The 18,242-nt window shown below is 42.4% G+C and overlaps 2 protein-coding genes across 3 annotated transcripts in view; one reads left to right on the top strand and one right to left on the bottom strand.

The window, feature by feature from the left end:
- The window catches only part of slc71a1-2 (solute carrier family 71 member 1-2), a 34,544-nt gene extending 24,460 nt beyond the window's left edge, over nt 1-10,084 (bottom strand). Inside the window, exon 1 of the mRNA XM_078423740.1 lies at nt 9,819-10,084. Coding sequence (XP_078279866.1) covers nt 9,819-9,899 — 81 coding nt within the window. The 5' untranslated portion in view covers nt 9,900-10,084. The remainder of the gene's footprint in view (nt 1-9,818) is intronic.
- A 315-nt stretch (nt 10,085-10,399) lies between these two features.
- Nucleotides 10,400-18,242, top strand: part of pgpep1 (pyroglutamyl-peptidase I) — a 55,962-nt gene continuing 48,119 nt past the window's right edge. The window contains exon 1 of one of the 2 annotated variants that reach the window (XM_078423743.1): nt 10,400-10,466. The gene's annotated coding sequence lies outside the window, so the exon portion shown is untranslated. The remainder of the gene's footprint in view (nt 10,467-18,242) is intronic. The other variant, XM_078423745.1, reaches the window with a different exon arrangement.

Genomic DNA, 18,242 nt, shown 5'->3' with positions numbered 1-18,242 from the left:
CCTGCGTGGGTTTTCTCCGAGATCTTCGGTTTCCTCCCACACTCCAAAGACGTACAGGTATGTAGGTTAATTGGCTGGGTAAATGTAAAAATTGTCCCGAGTGGGTGTAGGATAGTGTTGGTGTGCGGGGATCGCTGGGCGGCGCGGACTTGGAGGGCCGAAAAGGCCTGTTTCCGGCTGTATATATATGATATGATATGATATGATAAGTATCGATTCAATTTGATTGATTTTCAGCTCAATCTGCATGAAGTTTGCATTATTGCACTGATTGTAGGTTCAACATTCAGTCACTCAGGGCAATTAATAGTTAAGTGCCCATTATACTGTACCCTGTATAAGCTGTGGTTTATAACTGAAGGCACGATAAACAAATTTAATGCAATTGCTTGGGAGTAACTGCATGCTTACACACATTAACAGTGCAACATAATAGACAGTGGAATTAATTCTGTTTTGATTTACAGCTCCAACATTCATGCCAAAAAGACCATAAATTTTGTATAGATGAGGTATTGGAGGTTATTTCTACACTTTAATAACTGTGTTTTAACTGCAAAAGATACAGATCAGCTCCTTATTTTGCAGTGCTTGGTACAGGTAGTTCTACTACATTATGATAGTTGTTTTCCTTTGAAACTTTGTGTAATTAAAAAATTGCATTACAAAAAATTGTGCTAATGGAGAAAACGGAGTTGGGATGAGCGAGTTTCAGACTAGCAATTAAGGTCCCCCCTCTTTGCAGGATTGAAAATAAAAGTTTTTTTAATACTTTATTTTGACCACTGCTACATTGCTTAAAGGGGTACCACTGCACAAGTTAATAAAAGCAATTGCTTGTCCAGTTCCTGATTGAAATCGCATTATAAACTATTCAGGCCATGCAATAGAAATAATGTTGCCGAATTCATCAATTGCATTATGTACAATTCGCAACGAGGAAACAGCTTACAGCAGAACTACTTATACAAGATGAATGTAAAAGTTCAAGAAAGAAAACTTTCTCCTGGCACCAAAGCTGTTGGTCAAGAGGCCAGAGTCTATTATACAGAATAGCAACCATGTGTTGTCTTCAGTTAACTTAAATCGTTTGGGACCAATGTTTAAGTTTTTATTTTGAAAGTCCCAGAGAAGTTAGAGCAGAATGACTAAACACTAAATAATCACTAAATAAACAATCCTAAGTGCGAGTGAAAACCACAGTCTGAATCTGGAAGGATGAATTATATATATTTATGGTTGAAGTAAAAACACATTCTGTGGCAGCTTGTGAACAGTGCAAGCTCCCAACCTGAAAGCAATTTCGCAAATTCCCTCCGTGTGCTTCGCTCTCTCCAGAAGCAATGTGGGGCATCTTAACAAAAACCTCTGCAGAATTTATCACCATCTTCTAGATGGCAATTAGTAATGTGCAATTTAAAATTTTACTTTGACAGCCATGCCCAAACCTCCAATAACGAATACATTTTTTTAAAAAAGGTTATGGAGCACTTGTTGTGGTCCAAAGATAATTTGCAAAGAAGAGGGCCATTCAATCTGCAGGCGAAGCTGCAGAGAAATCCATTAGATGGCTTTGGATTAAGATGGCTGATCCGTGGGCAGTTGCTGCTGGGACGCAAGTCGGGGCCTGATCAACCCCAGCTGGGTCGGCCTGGGCGAGGGTGTCTGATGTTTTCCGAAACACCCGATGACCCCAGGTCACATCACTGAGGATGCGTCCCAGTGCATCCAGAAGATGTATCTTGCATACATAATGTTTGACTTTAAAAAAGGCGATCCCTCCTTTTTTGATTTTTTAAAAAAAAACTTTGCAAAACATCTGAATTTGACATGGAATATCAAACATAAAATTGTTCAAAAATTGATCAGTCTGAAGAGGGGTCTCGACCCGAAACGTTCACCTCTCCTAGATGCTGCCTGACCTGCTGAGTTACTCCAGCATTTTGTGATACCTTCCATTTGTACCAACATCTGCAGTTATTTTCCTATATAAAATTGCACAATATCTTTCAGTGGATTGGCAAAGCAACCAAAAAACCGAAAAGCAAATTGTCAATGACATGCAGTCAAACACAACAAGAACTCTCAAACACCAGTTGAGGTGAACAATATCAACATTAACTGAGGGGGATTATGTTGACAGTTGGAGAACTTGCTGTTCTTCAAAATGGATCAAGGGGAACATTAATGCGCAGATAACAAAAATATATTTTGTGTTTCATCAGGAAGAAGCTTCCCTGACAATGTGGCATTCCACAAGCATTTAATTAGCAGTACTTAAGCAATAATTCTCAATCATCAATGTTAATCTTGATAAGCAGAACCTTACAGTATCTCCTATTCACTTTGCATATGCAATACATTTGTGTGGTAAAAGTGAATAATGCACAATAACATGGTCATTTCTTCCATCTATCTGAATGAATTCACATTAACTTTTGTTAAGACTTTCATTGTTAGGTAGGAAAGATAGACTGTCAGAATCTTTATCCCAGGCTGAAAATGTCAAACACTAGATTGTATAGCTTTAAGGTTCGAGTGGGAAAATTTAAAGGAATAGATTGGGTAAACACACAGTGTCCGGAATATATCAGCTAAATGCACAAAGTCTTTTGTCCAGAGTTGGGGAGTCGAGAACCAGAAGATATAGATTTAAGGTGAGGGGGGAAAATTTAATAGAAACCCGAGGAGTAACTTTTTTTTACAAAAAGGGTGGTGGGTATATCGAATGACCTGCTGGTGGGTAGATGAGGCAGGTACTATCGCAATGTTTAAGAAACATTTGGACAGGTATAGTTAGGGACAAGCGCGGGCAGGTGGGACGAGTGAAGATGGGGCATGCTGGTCGGCGAGGGCAAGTTGGACCCGAGATCCTGTTTCCACGCAGTATGACTGAGATCAAGGGGAGTAAGTTCTATTTTTTGCAAATAGAATAGCAGTTAACTGGAAAGCACAAGGTGCTTGGTAAAAGCAGGAATTTAAGGGGCTTTTTAGATAGGTATACAAACATTCAGGGAATGGAGGGATGTGGATTATGTGCGGCATAGGCATCGTGGGCGAAGGGCCGGTTCTTGCACTGTACGGTTCCATGTTCTTTTTACATATCCATGGAGCTTTTGCTGTCTGTTCCAATGTTGTTGCCGAACCAGGCCATGATGCAACCAGTCAATATGTTCTCAATCACAGAAGTTCAAGAGAATATTTGCCAACATACAGAATCTCTTCAATCTTCCAGAGGGCAAGGAAGTAGAGGAGTTGACGTATTTTCTTTATGATTACATCGATGTGCTGGGTCCAAGGTTTAATACCAAGGTTCCACATTTAATTGAATTACGTTACATAAAATTCACTATTTATCAGGACAGGTGACCATACTTGGCTCACGGTGGAGCATGCCAAGTGCAGCATAAGGTATACCTAAATCTGAAGTCCCAATATAGCCAATAGAGATGCACATATGCTAAGCAGTGCAAATTGTGAGCAATCCCATAAACAAATTATTAGATAATAGCTCCATTGTCCTGATACATTCTATTGCATTTGAATTCAACTGCAGTGTACGCAGTACGAAAATCAATCGTTTATCTAGGCTTCTCTGATAGCACCTTTCAAATTTGCAAACTCTGCTGCCAGAGAACAATGACAAAAAGCTTCTAAATTCCCTTCCAAATTACTTATCATCCCGATTTGGAAGTATCACTCTTTCATTGTGGGTAGATCTAAAAGCTGCAGCATCTTATTCAATAGCGCAGATGCACCTTCAACTAAAGGTCTACATCAAATCAAAACATGGCTTACAATTAGTTGAAAGAGCAATTAAAGCTGGGAAATAAATACTCTCCTTGACATTAAGGCCCACGTTTCAGAAAAAAACCCTATATTACACCTAGAATTCATAACCGACATACTAACTGCACAGACAGTAAAGCACTTGGGACTGTCCCGAGTAAAATAGAATAGCGCTAAAGCTTCAAAATAGAAAACACATTCAGAAATAATGAATGGGTATTAATCTAAAAAAGCTAACTCTTTCCCTCTCCACAGCTACTGCTTGACCTGCTGAGTATTGCCCACAATATTATTTCAGATTTCCAGCATGAAGCTTCCTTTTAGTTTACTAGTTATCTAGTAGATAGTCATGACCTCATTTAGCTGTGTTTTTTTTAAAAACAAAATGAACCCGTTGAAAGCTTTGGCCCCAGTAACAAGAGAGATAACGGGAGTGCAAAGTTGAAGTTGTGCAAATATTACTTGAAAATAACTTGTTTTGAGGACTGTGTTCAAGGCTATTTAAGATACCAGACAGCATTCTGAGTTCAAACAAAACATGAGGAAAGATTGAAAAGACTAGGCTTGTAATCACTGGAGTTTAAAAGGATGAGAGGGGATCTTATAGAAACATATAAAATTATAAAAGGACTGGACAAGCTAGATGCAGGAAAACGTTCCCAATGTTGGGCGAGTCCAGAACCAGGGGCCACAGTCTTAGAATAAAGGGGAGGCCATTTAAAACTGAGATGAGCAAAAACTTTTTCACCCAGAGAGTTGTGAATTTGTGGAATTCTCTGCCACAGAAGACAGTGGAAGCCAAATCACTGGATGGATTTAAGAGAGAGTTAGATAGAGCTCTAGGGGCTAGTGGAATCAAGGGATATGGGGAGAAGGCAGGCACGGGGTATTGATTGGGAACGATCAGCCATGATCACAATGAATGGCAGTGCTGGCTCGAAGGGCTGAATGGCTTCCTCCTGCACCTATTTTCTATGTTTCTATACATATTTATATCATTCCTGGTATGAGCTTGACACTCCAGCACAAGCCAGGTGGAGTCATACAAGTTCAGAGCAGCAGTTTGTAAATCAGATAGGGCCCTTTCCAAACACTACCAGAACTTAAGGATTAGCAAAACTTCATTTAATGCATTCATTGGAATCACACTCTCTCTCACAATGGCCCAACCATTCAGAACGTCACTGTCCTACACAACTTTGAGATGAGATTCACATAACTACAGATAACCAAGGTCAACCAGTCCCTCTTCCACTAGTAGTGGAGGAGAAAGTTAAGGTTCTTTCTCTTGCTTTTACCAATTCTTTATTTCCCTTTTTTTCCTCAGCAGTGAATCATGCATCTAACACTTGAATCAAGCTTTTGGCCATTTACACCAACTATTATTTTACTCTTGCTTTTTAGAGTTAAATTATATTTGATAATGCTCTTTGAAACACCTTGGGACATTTTACACTGAACAAATAAATATTGCATTATTTGAAATAAAGACATAATTGCCTGGCAGAAAGAACTGGGAAAATCCTGATATTAAGAATCTACATGGTTGAAGACTTTTCTTGGAAGACGACGTGCATGTTGAGATTTAACATTATGAAAGAAACTGAAAACACAGAGTGTCACTGTCTCATTTGAAGAGAGAGAGCAAAAAAAACCAATCTTCAGAGATAGCAATTTGCTATAATGATTTGCTCTGCTTGCCTCCACACCAATAAAAATAGAATAAAACAAATATTACTTGGGTACATATCCCAATAAGCATGAAGAAAGCACAATATTATTTTAATTTAAGACTCCATTGTTAATGCCCTATATAAAATTGAATTAAGCCTACCAAATTCTTGCATGAATTTCAGTTCAGCTTAGTTTATTTAACATTAGTGTTATGTGATTTGGGAATGACATTAATACTGAATTTATAAATTACAAATCAATGTTATAGTTGAAGCTAGGGTGAAGAGAAGTGAGAAACCGCTGTCCAGACAGTCCTAGTCCGTATCAGTCCTAATTTGTCAGATCAGATCTCCTGGTTGAGTGATTTGAGCAAAACTGTGATATTAGTATAAATGAGAAAGGAATTTAAAAATGAATCTCTTCCATGGAATTACTATTGGTGCAATCGGTTACCTGTTATTTAGTGACACTGATAAGCAAACCAAACCTCTGGTCAATATGTCAGAAACAAGGGGGGGGTATGAGCAACCGATAGTCTGGGGATTTGCACAGAGAATAGAGTAGGAATAGCTGCAGGTGATCCATGTAAGTGAGACAATGATATCAAGTACAAACTATCAGAAAGTGCTGACAAGAGTGAAGCCAAAAGATCAGCTGTAATACTGATAAGCACATACCCAAAGACTGCAAGAGAAAACAGGAAAGAGAAAGAGCAGACCGAAAACCATGAGACCCAAATCCAAGGAACTCCAGAAACCAACTGTGAGCTACTGCCTATCACACACCATTAAGTATGGAACTTTGACAGCAATAATCTTGCACACCAATTATTGACTGTTGTTTAATTTGATCTTCAATCTGCCAAGATCTATTTCAGTCTTATTTTCTATAATAGTATTACATTTATTTCGACACAAGTTGGGAAGTTGTGAAAGTCTTTGGAGAACGACCAGACAGACTGATTCCATTGATGATGCAAAATGATTCCAGGTATGAGAAACTTTCATTATAGGGATAAAATGGAGAAGCTAGGCTGTTTTCCTTTGAAAAGAGGTTTAAAAGAGTTATAAGAAAACAGTTAAGGTCTATAATGCTCTGTCAAGGCTCACAGTGGAGGCAGATTTGTTCATTCAAACAGGTGCTAGATAAGTATTGGAAGGAAAAGATTTGGAGGGCTATGGGGGGAAAAAAAGACCAGCTGGAAACCTCTTGTATAATCTTGACTAGCAAATGGCCTTCTTTACACAAGAACTACTGTGGTTAAATGAAACCTGATTGATTTGTGATGGAAATAGAGTTCTAGACTACTCTTGTAATGGCACGAGAAACATGGAGGATGCAGAGAGTGAAAGACACTACCCGGTCCATCGCAAGTTATGACTTCTGACATCAAAGTGATGTACATGAGATACTGTCTCAAAAAGACAGGTCATAGCATCAAAGATCACACCACCCTGGCCACGTTCTTACCTTACCACCAACAGGAAGATACAAGAGCCCATAAACTGCCCCACACACTCAAGAACAGCATCTTCCCAGCAATCATCGGGCTCAAGAACACTGCTCAACGCTAACCATAGTGTTTTTGTGCACTATGGACTTCGGGTTTGCACTACTGTGGTCTTGATAGTATTCTAGTATTACTGATTATTGATTTATTGTATTATTGATTACTGTATGTTGTACTTACAGTATGTGTTCTATGTTCACGGGGTAGTGAAGGAAGGAGGGAGCTATTGGTAGTTCTAACAATAGACCTAAGAATGCCACAGACATTGCAGTCTTTACAATCACTCATATGCAGTGGACACAAAATGCTGGAGTAACTCAATGGGACAGGCAGCATCTCTGGAGAGAAGGAATGGGTGATGTTTCGGGCCGAGTCCCTTCTTCAGTCTGAAGAAGGGTCTCGACCCGAAACGTAGATCAGTCTGAAGAAGGGTCTCGACCCAAAACGTCATCCATTCCTTCTCTCCAGAGATGCTGCCTGTCCCGCTGAGTTACACCCGCATTTTGTGTCTACCTTCGATTTAAACCAGCATCTGCAGTTCTTTCCTACACTTATATGCAGTATTGGACAAATCTTTGCATTTCTCAATGTTGCGCGTTGAATGATATGACAAACAGAATGAGGTTGTTTGCCCAACAGGCCAGCAGCAGCTTTGTTAAATCCTTGTGATTAGCCCCATGCTTTCAACCTCATGAATTTCACCAACCCTTCTGTAATTATGATTATGGGCGGCACGGTAGCGCAACGGTAGAGTTGCTGCTTTACAGCGAATGCAGCGCCGGAGACTCAGGTTCGATCCTGACTACGGGTGCTGCACTGTAAGGAGTTTGTACGTTCTCCCTGTGACCTGCGTGGGTTTTCTCCGAGATCTTCGGTTTCCTCCCACACTCCAAAGACGTACAGGTATGTAGGTTAATTGGCTGGGTAAATGTAAAAATTGTCCCTAGTGTGTAGGATAGTGTTAATGTGCGGGGATCACTGGGCGGCAAGGACTTGGAGGGCCGAAAAGGCCTGTTTCCGGCTGCATATATATGATATGATATGATAGAAATTGTGTTTACTACTTTTTCAGGCATTTCATTTCAGAACACAGCAAGAGTCAAACGCACCTGACTTTAAAAAAAAGTATTTGCATAGGCCATCCCTTCAAGCCATTATTTGTAAATGGCTTGCATAAATTCAGCGATCCACAGCCAAGAAATTTGTTAAGTTACAAAATTAACAATGTAAAACTGCATAATTTTACAAGAGATAAAAGGAAAGTTGAAGATGTAGAATAGCAAGCCTTCCATAGTACTCTAAAGACAGTGGTACAGTCAAAGAACTGAATGAATTAGCCAGTTTAATTTAGCGTAAGAAAATAACTGCAGATGCTGGTGCAAATCGAAGGTATTTATTCACAAAAAGCTGGAGTAACTCAGCAGGTCAGGCAGCATCTCAGGAGAGAAGGAATGGGTGACGTTTCAGGTCGAGACTGAAGAAGGGTCTCGACCCGAAACGTCACCCATTCCTTCTCTCCTGAGATGCTGCCTGACCTGCTGAGTTACTCCAGCTTTTTGTGAATAAATAGTTTAATTTAGCTATCGTTACACCAATGGATTCACAAAACAAGACTTTTATTTCCATGAGATCTTTAGCATTGGGATAAATAATTTATGACTCTGAGCCCCATAAAGGAGATAGTAGAGAAGGTGACAAGAAGCTTGGGAAAACTAGTCTGTTTAAAGGAGTATTCAAGCAGAGGAGTTTAGGAAGGATATTCCAGGGCCTAGCAACTTTAGCGACAAAAGCTGCCAATAGACATCCAATAAATTAGAGCACAATCAAAATACCAGTTGGACAAGGTTTGTGGGATGGCAGCATACTGGAAAGAGGCCATGAAGAAGCATGGAAACAATGTGTTTACAAATTAGTTCATAGAAAAAAGTTAAACTCCCTGTCATAGCCATCTGTGTGCTCAGTTTCAGGTGCTTCTAATATACCCACTCTTCTCCATTTATCCTATCCGTGCACCTACAGCATTCAACTTCACATGGATCACTACCATTGAACTGATCATTCCAATTTAGTCTGTTGTTGCTGTTCGTCCTTCTCCCCCACTCCACCTGATCACTAATAGGCCGACACAACTTAATTCGTTATACCATTTCCAACTCTTCATTCTTTGGAAGAGATCATACACCCACATATTTTATAAACTGCCCATGGTAACTCAGTACCAAACATATCCCACTCCTCCTTTGCTCCCCCTATTTCAACAATTCAGATCTCCTTCACTTAACACTAAAATTACTCATGCACCCAATATGTGCACCCTGATATATTTACACGTCAGGCTGTTCCACATTGCACTTCCCAATTGACTCTAAACAACCACCTCAAATGTCACATAATAGGAGCAAAACAACTATTTTATAAATCTTCCTTCAACCAGATCAATACTGATCTGAGACTTCACTTACATGCCCACTCCCCAGAAGTACCCCATGCCTTTCTTGGCACGCCCACCCATTTCCCATCTGAATATCGCAATCCTCCAAAAAAATAAATCAACACAGACAGCCTGCCACCCTTTGGAGATGGCATTCACCCCCTCCCTCCAAATCAATGTGCTCTTCTCAATGAAATTCCTTCCTTTTGATTAGTCCCACTCCTCCAAATCACGTCCCAATACACACCATCCCCGACATGTCCACTGTTCATTGCCCACCACATAACCCACCCCTGTCATCCCGACCCCGCCCAGGCCCAGCTCTCTCTCCCCCCCCCCCCCCCCCCGGGCCCACACATCCAACGCCGGTCTCTCCCAGCCAGGGCAGGGGCCGACCCCCACCTACTACCTCACCGTGCCTCCGTCCTTGATGATGATTTTCTTGGCCAGCAGGACGCTGCGGTTCAGCCGCTTCTTTTTCTTTCCCTGTGTCATTTTAGCTCACTGGGCGCCGAGGCGTCTCGACCCGCCTCATCGCCATAGAAACGGCCGCAACCGACAGGGGCCCCGATTCCTAGCCGCCATTTTCCGCAAGACGACGACAGCCGCCGCCGTCGCTCGTTCGCTCGCAACGGTCGCCCGCCTGCCGTCTCCACCGAACTTCGCTGGCTGTCCAATCACCGGTGGGTAACCCCTCCCTACGTGCCTGGCGCAACCCAACCTGCTGGCACGTTGCCCCCTCCCCCACACATTCAACTACAATCAAAGCCGCCTGATGTTAAAACCGCGCCCATTGTGCCCAAACCACGCCCGCCCGTCCTAAAGCCCGCCCTAAAGCCCGCCCACCCTTCGCTCTCACTGGTCAACGCTGATCACGCAGTCCGACGAATCTAAGAGGCTGCTGGCCACGTCAATCACCGGGTCCGACGTGTGATTGGCTCGGAACCAGGGCTGACGTCGCGACGCCGCCATTTTGGTAAAGGATTCATCTGGCGAAGCGAGCAGTGGATCAAGGGGGGTAATGTTCTTCAGGCCTTCATTGGAAACCATTTGTCTGTGAAGGTACGCCTCAATCACTACGTTCACAATCGCCTTAATGTATTCGTGCAGGTTTTAAAAAATAATTGAAGGAAAAATATATTTGAAGAGCATGAATTTGTAGAATCTTCAGTCAAGGAAGGCAGTGGAGGTCGATTCACAAGATACATTCAAAAGAGCTCTTGACTTAGGGCTAACGAATCAAGGGGTATGGGGAGAAAGCAGGAACGGGGTACCGATTGTGGATGAGCAGCCCATGATCACAATGAATGGTGGTGCTGGCTCCAAGTGCCGTATGGCCTACTCCTTTCCCTATTGTCTATGTACCTGTGAGGAGAAGGCAAGAGCTGACAGCACACACAATAAAAACCAAGGGTATGTGATCCAGAAAGAGGGGTCTAAGTTGGTGCAGGATCTTGGGAGAGGGGATTGTGGTAACCAAGAGTGCAAGATACATGGGTATCAGATCAAGGCAATAGGATCCAAGGGTGAAGACACAAGAAATTTGATGAGTAAGGGTGTCAGTGGTTATGAGGAGACGGAGAATGGGGCTGAGAGGAGATTGAATGGCAGAGTAGATTCGATGGGCCAAATGGTGTACTTCTGCTCTTGCGTCTTACGAACTTGAGCAAGTTCTGGGTTTTGATCTGGAGACTGGAGTGACTAGGCTTGTATACACTGGAATTTAGAAGGATGAGAGGAGATCTTATCGAAACGTATAAGATTATTAAGTGGTTAGACACATTAGAGGCAGGAAACATGTTCCCAATGTTGGGGGAGTCCAGAACAAGGGGCCACAGTTTAAGAATAAGGGGTAGGCCATTTAGAACTGAGATGAGGAAAAACTTTTTCAGTCAGAGAGTTGTGAATCTGTGGAATTCTCTGCCTCAGAAGGCAGTGGAGGCCAATTACTGAATGCATTCAAGAGAGAGCTAGACAGAGCTCTTAAGGATAGCGGAGTCAGGGGGTATGGGGAGAAGGCAGGAACGGGGTACTGATTGAGAATGATCAGCCATGATCACATTGAATGGCGGTGCTGGCTCGAAGGGCCGAATGACCTCCTCCTGCACCTATTGTCTATTGTCTGTCTATTGTCTATTGATAAAGGTCATGGTCTAACAAGCAGCACTGATTCCTGTCCCCTATATGTTTATGAGATCATGTCTACCTAAACCAGATTTCTCAGAGCAATAGAAAGATTGTAATTAATTCATTAGCCAAGTATGTAAAAACATACAAGGAATATAATTTGTCATACAGTCAGACCACAAAAGTGACAAGACACGCACCTACATAAAAGTTAACATAAATATCCAACACAGTGGCTCCCCACATTCCTCACTGCGATGGAAGGAAATGAAGTCTTATCTTCTTTCCTTATTCTCCCGTGGACGGGGCAGTCGAACCATCCACATTCAGGGCGATCGAAGTTCCAAGCTCCTGCGTCGGGGCAATCGAAGCACCCGTGAACAGGGTAGTCAAAGCTCCTGCGGTTGGAGCTCCTGAAGTTGGTCCCTGATAAAGGGACCGCCAGCTCCACGATGGTAAGTTGGCTGGCTCCCGCGGTTGGAGCTCCTGAAGTCGATCCCCAGCAAGAGGCTGCCGGCTCCACGATGTTAGGCCGCAGCACGGACGGAGATACGATACGGAAAAAGCCGCATCTCCGTTGAGGAAAGAGAAGGGCGGCACGGTAGCGCAGCGGTAGAGTTGCTGCTTTACAGCGAATGCAGCGCTGGAGACTCAGGTTCGATCCTGACTACGGGTGCTGCATTGTAAGGAGTTTGTACGTTCTCCCCGTGACCTGCGTGGGTTTTCTCCGAGATCTTCGGTTTCCTCCCACACTCCAAAGACGTACAGGTATGTAGGTTAATTGGCTGGGTAAATGTAAAAATTGTCCCTAGTGGGTGTAGGATAGTGTTAATGTACGGGGATCGCTGGGCGGCACGGACTTGGAGGGCCGAAAAGGCCTGTTTCCGGCTGTATATATATGATATGATATGATATGATATGATTAAAAAAGTTTCCCCCACCCCCCACATCATACAAAACTAAAGATACACTAAAACATACATTTAACAATAGACTAAAAACAACAAAAGAAGAAAATGAAAGAGACAGACTGTTGGCGAGGCTGCCTTCGTATGGCACCACCCAGTGGAAGATGCCACCAATGCGGCCTTTGCAATATACTAGATATTCCTGTCATCTCCCAAGCCAACAGCACCCAGTAATGAGGTTCTAGTTAAATTTAGTTTGCTTCATAGGGCTAACCCTAACCCACGTTACTTGCATAATGAAGCACTACAACCTCAAATAAGCTCTGAACTGCAATAGACATTATTATTATTATTATTGGACTACTATTGTTTGTTTTTTGTGTATGTGTATATATATATATATATATATATATATATATATGTGTGTGTGTACTTGTGAGTATGTGTATATATACACTCTGAAGATATCACAAAATGCTGGAGTAACTCAGCGGGTCAGGCAGCATCTCAGGAGAGAAGGAATGGGTGACGTTTCGGGTCCTTCTCTCCTGAGATGCTGCCTGACCCGCTGAGTTACTCCAGCATTTTGTGATACCTTCAGTGTTTATATATACACTGAAGAAGGGTCTCCACCCGAAACGTGACCCATTCCTTCTCTCCTGAGATGCTGCCTGACCCGCTGAGTTACTCCAGCATTTTGTGATACCTTCGATTTGTACCAGCATCTGCAGTTATTTTCCTATATACACACGGAACTTTTTTCTCTCTCGTTTATCATATTGTTTTCAGTGTACTATGTTTATCGATAAAGTCCAATCTCTCTCTGGTCATCATTCCCACTGATTCCTATCGGATGTGGCCTAGTTCAAAAATTTTGTTAAATTGAGTTCCTATCTACTTCTCAGATAAACATAATAGATCCTGTTCACTATTTTCAAGAAGAAAAGAATTCCCGATGTCCTGACCAACAATTATCTCTTGATTAACGTTACTAGAACATGGCACTGGTCATCCACACGTCAACTCCAGACTCCCAGACAACCTTGATTAGACCACTGCCTTCCCAATTCATGGGAAGCTTCTTCCTGGTTGTTATAGACTCTTGAACAGATCGTCTATAAGTTGAGGATAGACACAAAAAGCTGGAGTAACACAGCATCTCTGGAGAGAAGTAATAGGTGACGTTTCGGGTCGAGACCCTTCTTCAGACTGGTTAGGGATAAGGAAAACGAGAGATATGGACAGACGGTGATGTGGAGAGATAAAGAACAATGAATGAAGAATATGCAAAAAAGTAACAATGATAAAGGAAACAGGCCATTGTAAACTGTTTGTAGGGTGAAAATAAGAAGCTAGTGTGACTGAGGTGGGGGAGAGATAGAGAGAGAGGGAATGCCGGGGCTACCTGAAGTGAGAGAAATCAATATTCATACCACTGGGCTGTAAGCTGCCTAAACGAAATATGAGATGCTGTTCCTCCAAGTTGCATTTAGCCTCACTCTGACAATGGAGGAGACCGAGGACAGAAAGGTCTGTGCGGGAATGGGAAGGAGAATTAAAGTGTCCAGCAACCGGGAGATCAGGTTGGTTCATGCGGGCTGAGCGAAAATGTATTTCAGATCCCCTAATTTACTTGTTGCAGACTTTGCACCTTTTTATCTACACTTTCTCCACGTTGCAGCTCTCTATTATGTATGGTTTCATTGTAATCATGTATGGATGTTTACTCGATAGCACACAAAGCTTTTCACTGTATCTAGGTACATGTGGCAACAATAATAAACTGATGAAACTTAAAAGAGCATATAAACCCATCATCACATTACCTATCCCGTGTCTTGCCGTGCATAAATTGACTGATGCATTCCCTTCCTTTTAGTTATAGTCCCTTGAATCAAAGACGATTTGGTTCTGTTCCACTTCTGTGGGATTGAAGTAGGCATCAAGACCAATGTGTCATCGACAGACTCTGCCACAAGTGAAGCAGGAGATGCTTGAGGGCCAATGGGTGGGTAGTAGTTTCTTCCATCATTTCTGCAGGGTTTTTGCTTCCAATGAAAGGATTTGATATTCACATTGCCATCTCAGATGCTCCTTAATTTTCAGTGGTCATGGCTCAGGAATATCCCCCTGGTTGTGATGTTATACTTTTTCAATAAGGCTTTGAGAGCTTCACTAAATAATTTCCTGTCTTCCAGTATATCTCTTGCTAAATGTATAACCAAATAACTGCAGGTGCTGGTTTGTACACTAAAGGACACAGTGCTGGAGTAATTCAGCAGGACAGATAGCATCTCTGGAGAACATGAATAGGTGATGTTTTGGATCGAGACCCTTCTTTAGACTGAAGAGTCTGAAGAGGTCTGAAGAGACTTCCTGAGTCTGAAAAAGGGTCTAAATCTGAAAAGTCACCGATCCATGTTCTCCGAAGATGTTGCCTGACCTGCTAAGTTACCCCATCACTTTCTGTCCTTTGATCTCTTGCTCTGATGTAGCTCAAATGCCCAATTAGGAAATCTAAATTCAGGCATGCAACCTTTGGAGCTAAAAAGGACAAGGTGCTGAAGTAACTCAGTGGGTCAGGCAGCATCTCTGAAGAACACAGATTAATGATATTTGGGGTCGGGACTCTTTGGTCTGAACAAGGGTCCCGACACAAAACATCACTTATCCATCCTGCCAGAATGCTGAGTTACTCCAGCACTTTGCATCTTTTTTTAAGAATAAAAAAAGCTTGACTCTACTGCCATCTACTGAGTTTATTTTGGCACTTTCTTTGAGGGTTTGGGGGAGGGGGGGAGGTAGATGGTGGGAGACAACCACTCTCTGGAAGGCTGTGAATGCTCATTACCCAAGTGTAAGACAATCCAAAGCTTCTTATAACTGTGGAATCAAAGAAAATGTGACCTGTCAGAGAAGTGTTGAGGTAGAGGACCAGCCATAGTTTTATTGAATGGTGAAGCAAACTTGAGGGAACAAGTAGGATAATCCTCTCCTTCCTATTATGTTCTTATGACCAAAAATGAAATCCCTTTCCCACATAAAAACAATATAATTTTCTTCCAGTAAAATGCAGTTCGCAAGTGGAAAGTTACATAAGGTAAATGAAGCACTTAAAATTGACCCTCGTCTCTGTCAGAGGTGGGAGAGAACTACCCAACCATCTCCATTCTTTCTGAGAATTGTGGAGTGGTAACGTGCAGCTCCTAAATACACCGTGCTGCGATGAAGGCTTGTGCCATCTGTTTATTTAGTCCATTGTGCATTGTGTGAACGTTGGCAGCTTGTGTTGGCACCACTATCCCATCTATGCTGGTTCCTTTGTTTCAGGCAGCATGACGCTTAACCAGTTATCCTTTCCCCTTGTGGGTAAAGGAAGTGTGCAGGCTGGCTGTTAGCACTCACGCATGGCCTGTTGGGACTCTGGCAACACGAGTTCCTCAGATCACGTGAACTGCGAGGCTGCAGTATCTGAATCAATCATGCATGACGGAACCACTAAGCTGTTTCCTGTCAGCTTCAAACTTGCATCGAAATTTCAGCATTAAATATACAAATGTACCTTGCTGGTATTTATGCTTTGCCTTATCTCATTGCGCTTTCCATTCTTCACTCTTAATAATCTACGTAAACCTCTATTATTTAATACCCTCCGTGGTTTCCCCTATAAATTAATTTATAGTACTTTTGTTTAAGTTTATTGTCACGTGTCTGGAGGTGAAGTGAAACGCTTTTGTTGCGTGCTAACCAGTCGCCGGAAAGACAATACATGATTACAATCGAGCCATCCACAGAGTACAGATACACAATAAAGGGAATAACGTGAATAATGTTTAGTGCAATTTAGAGCACTTGTCTCGACTACTTCATGTGATAGCGAGTTCATTCACTGAACTGTGCAGCAAGCAGCAGAGATAAGTGGCTTTGATAGATTAGGAAGGGGGAATGGCGAAGTGCAAGGTCATCTACATTACACTGGTGAAAAATCAATAGAGCATTTTCTAAATGGTGAGAAGGAAGGAACAATAGACCGGCATTGTAGGGATCTGTGTAAAAATAATTGTGAAAACAGGCACAGAAAAAACAATAATGAAGACTAGAGGATGAGCAACATACAATTGGAGGGAGTTTATCATCAGTTGTGCAGAGCCTGGATCAGACTACATTTATCCAGTCTCAACCTAAAAAGGGTAAAGCGGTTATTGAGGGGATGCAGTGCAGCTATATCGAAATGACACTGATGGGATTGAATGAGTTACATTGAGAGGGTAGGTGGTGTAGATTGGCTTGTAGTCTCTTGCTGTGTACTTTGTGGACTGGCTGTGTCTCCCACTCTCAGTTCTGTTTTATTTCTTGTCACATGTACCGAGGTACAGTGAAAAGCTTTTGTTGCGTGCTAACCAGTCAGCAGGAAGACAATCATGATTACAATCGATCCATTTACAGTGTATCGATACATGATAAAGGGAATAACATTTAGTGCAAAGTAAAGCCAACAAAGTCCGATCAAGGATAGTCCGAGGCCCACCACAGAGGTAGATAGTAGTTCAGCACTGCTCTCTGGTTGTAGTAGAATGGTTCAGTTGTCTAATAACAGCTGGGAAGAAACTGCCCTAATCTGGTGGTGTGCGTTTTCCTATTTCTATACCTTTTGCTTGATGGGAGAGGGGAGAAGAGGGAGAGGCCAGGGTGCAACTCGTCCTTGATTATGCTGCTGGCCATGCTGAGGCAGCGTGAGGTGTAAATAGTGTCAATAGAAGGGAGGTTGGTTTGTGTGATGGTCTGGGCTGCATCCCCAATTCCCTGCAATTTCTTGCGGTCTTGGATTTGGTGACATGCCAAATCTCCTTAAACTTCAAAAAAGTTAAGATACTGGAGGGCTTTCTTCATGATTACATGTATGTGCAGAACCAAGGACAGGTCATCCGAGATGTTAAGGTTCAGAAATTTTAAGTTGCTAACTTTTCTTCATTGCCGAACCACCAATGAGAACTGGTGTGTAGTTTCTCAACATCCCCTTTCAGAAGTCCATGATTAGTTCTTTAGTTTTGCTGCTATTGAAGAAGAAGTTGTGGTTGATGTGTTCCTCTTGTTCTTGCACACTGACTCATCACCACCCATGATTTGGCCTTCAAACAGTGACGTTATCGGTGAATTTGTAGATGACAGGAGTGTGCTCAGTCACACAGTCATGAATGCAAAGAGTGTTGAGCAAGGGGCTAAGCAGGCAACTCTGAGATGTATGCGTTGATGGTCAGTGAGATGTTGTTACCGACCTGCACTCGTTGAGCTCTGCCGATGGAAAAAGTCAAAGGCTCAACGGCAAAGCGAGGTAGAGACCTGGTTCTTGGAGTTGGTGATGGGTTTGGAGGGGATGATTGTGTTGAACTCTGAGCTGTAGTCGATGAACAGCAGCCTGGCATATGCATTTCTGTTATCTAGAATGACCAGAGCAGAGGGGAGAGTCAGTGAGATGACATCTGCTGTTGACCTGTTGTGCAAACTGAAGCAGATCCTGGTCATTTCTGAGGCGAGAATTGATTCACACAAGAACCAATCTCTCGAAGCACTTTATTACTGTGGCTCATCAATCTTTCTCTCCCAAACCCATTCTCCTGCCTTCTCCCCATAAGCATGTGGGAAATATTCTCCTAGTGAGAGTTGTGCCCTCAGAACCAGACTGTGGATGAGTGGGATCAAGTGGAGGAAATGATGGAAAAAGTTTGTTTAAAAAGTTCATGCGAATTTGATAGTTCATTGCAGTAATTAATTTGCTGCATGAATCCAATCTGTTACACTGGTT

The sequence above is a fragment of the Rhinoraja longicauda genome, chromosome 28, assembly GCF_053455715.1.
Source record: "Rhinoraja longicauda isolate Sanriku21f chromosome 28, sRhiLon1.1, whole genome shotgun sequence".
Classification (NCBI taxonomy): domain Eukaryota; kingdom Metazoa; phylum Chordata; class Chondrichthyes; order Rajiformes; family Arhynchobatidae; genus Rhinoraja; species Rhinoraja longicauda.
Note: the sequence above shows the minus strand (reverse complement) of the source record. Positions and strands in the feature narration are given on the sequence as shown.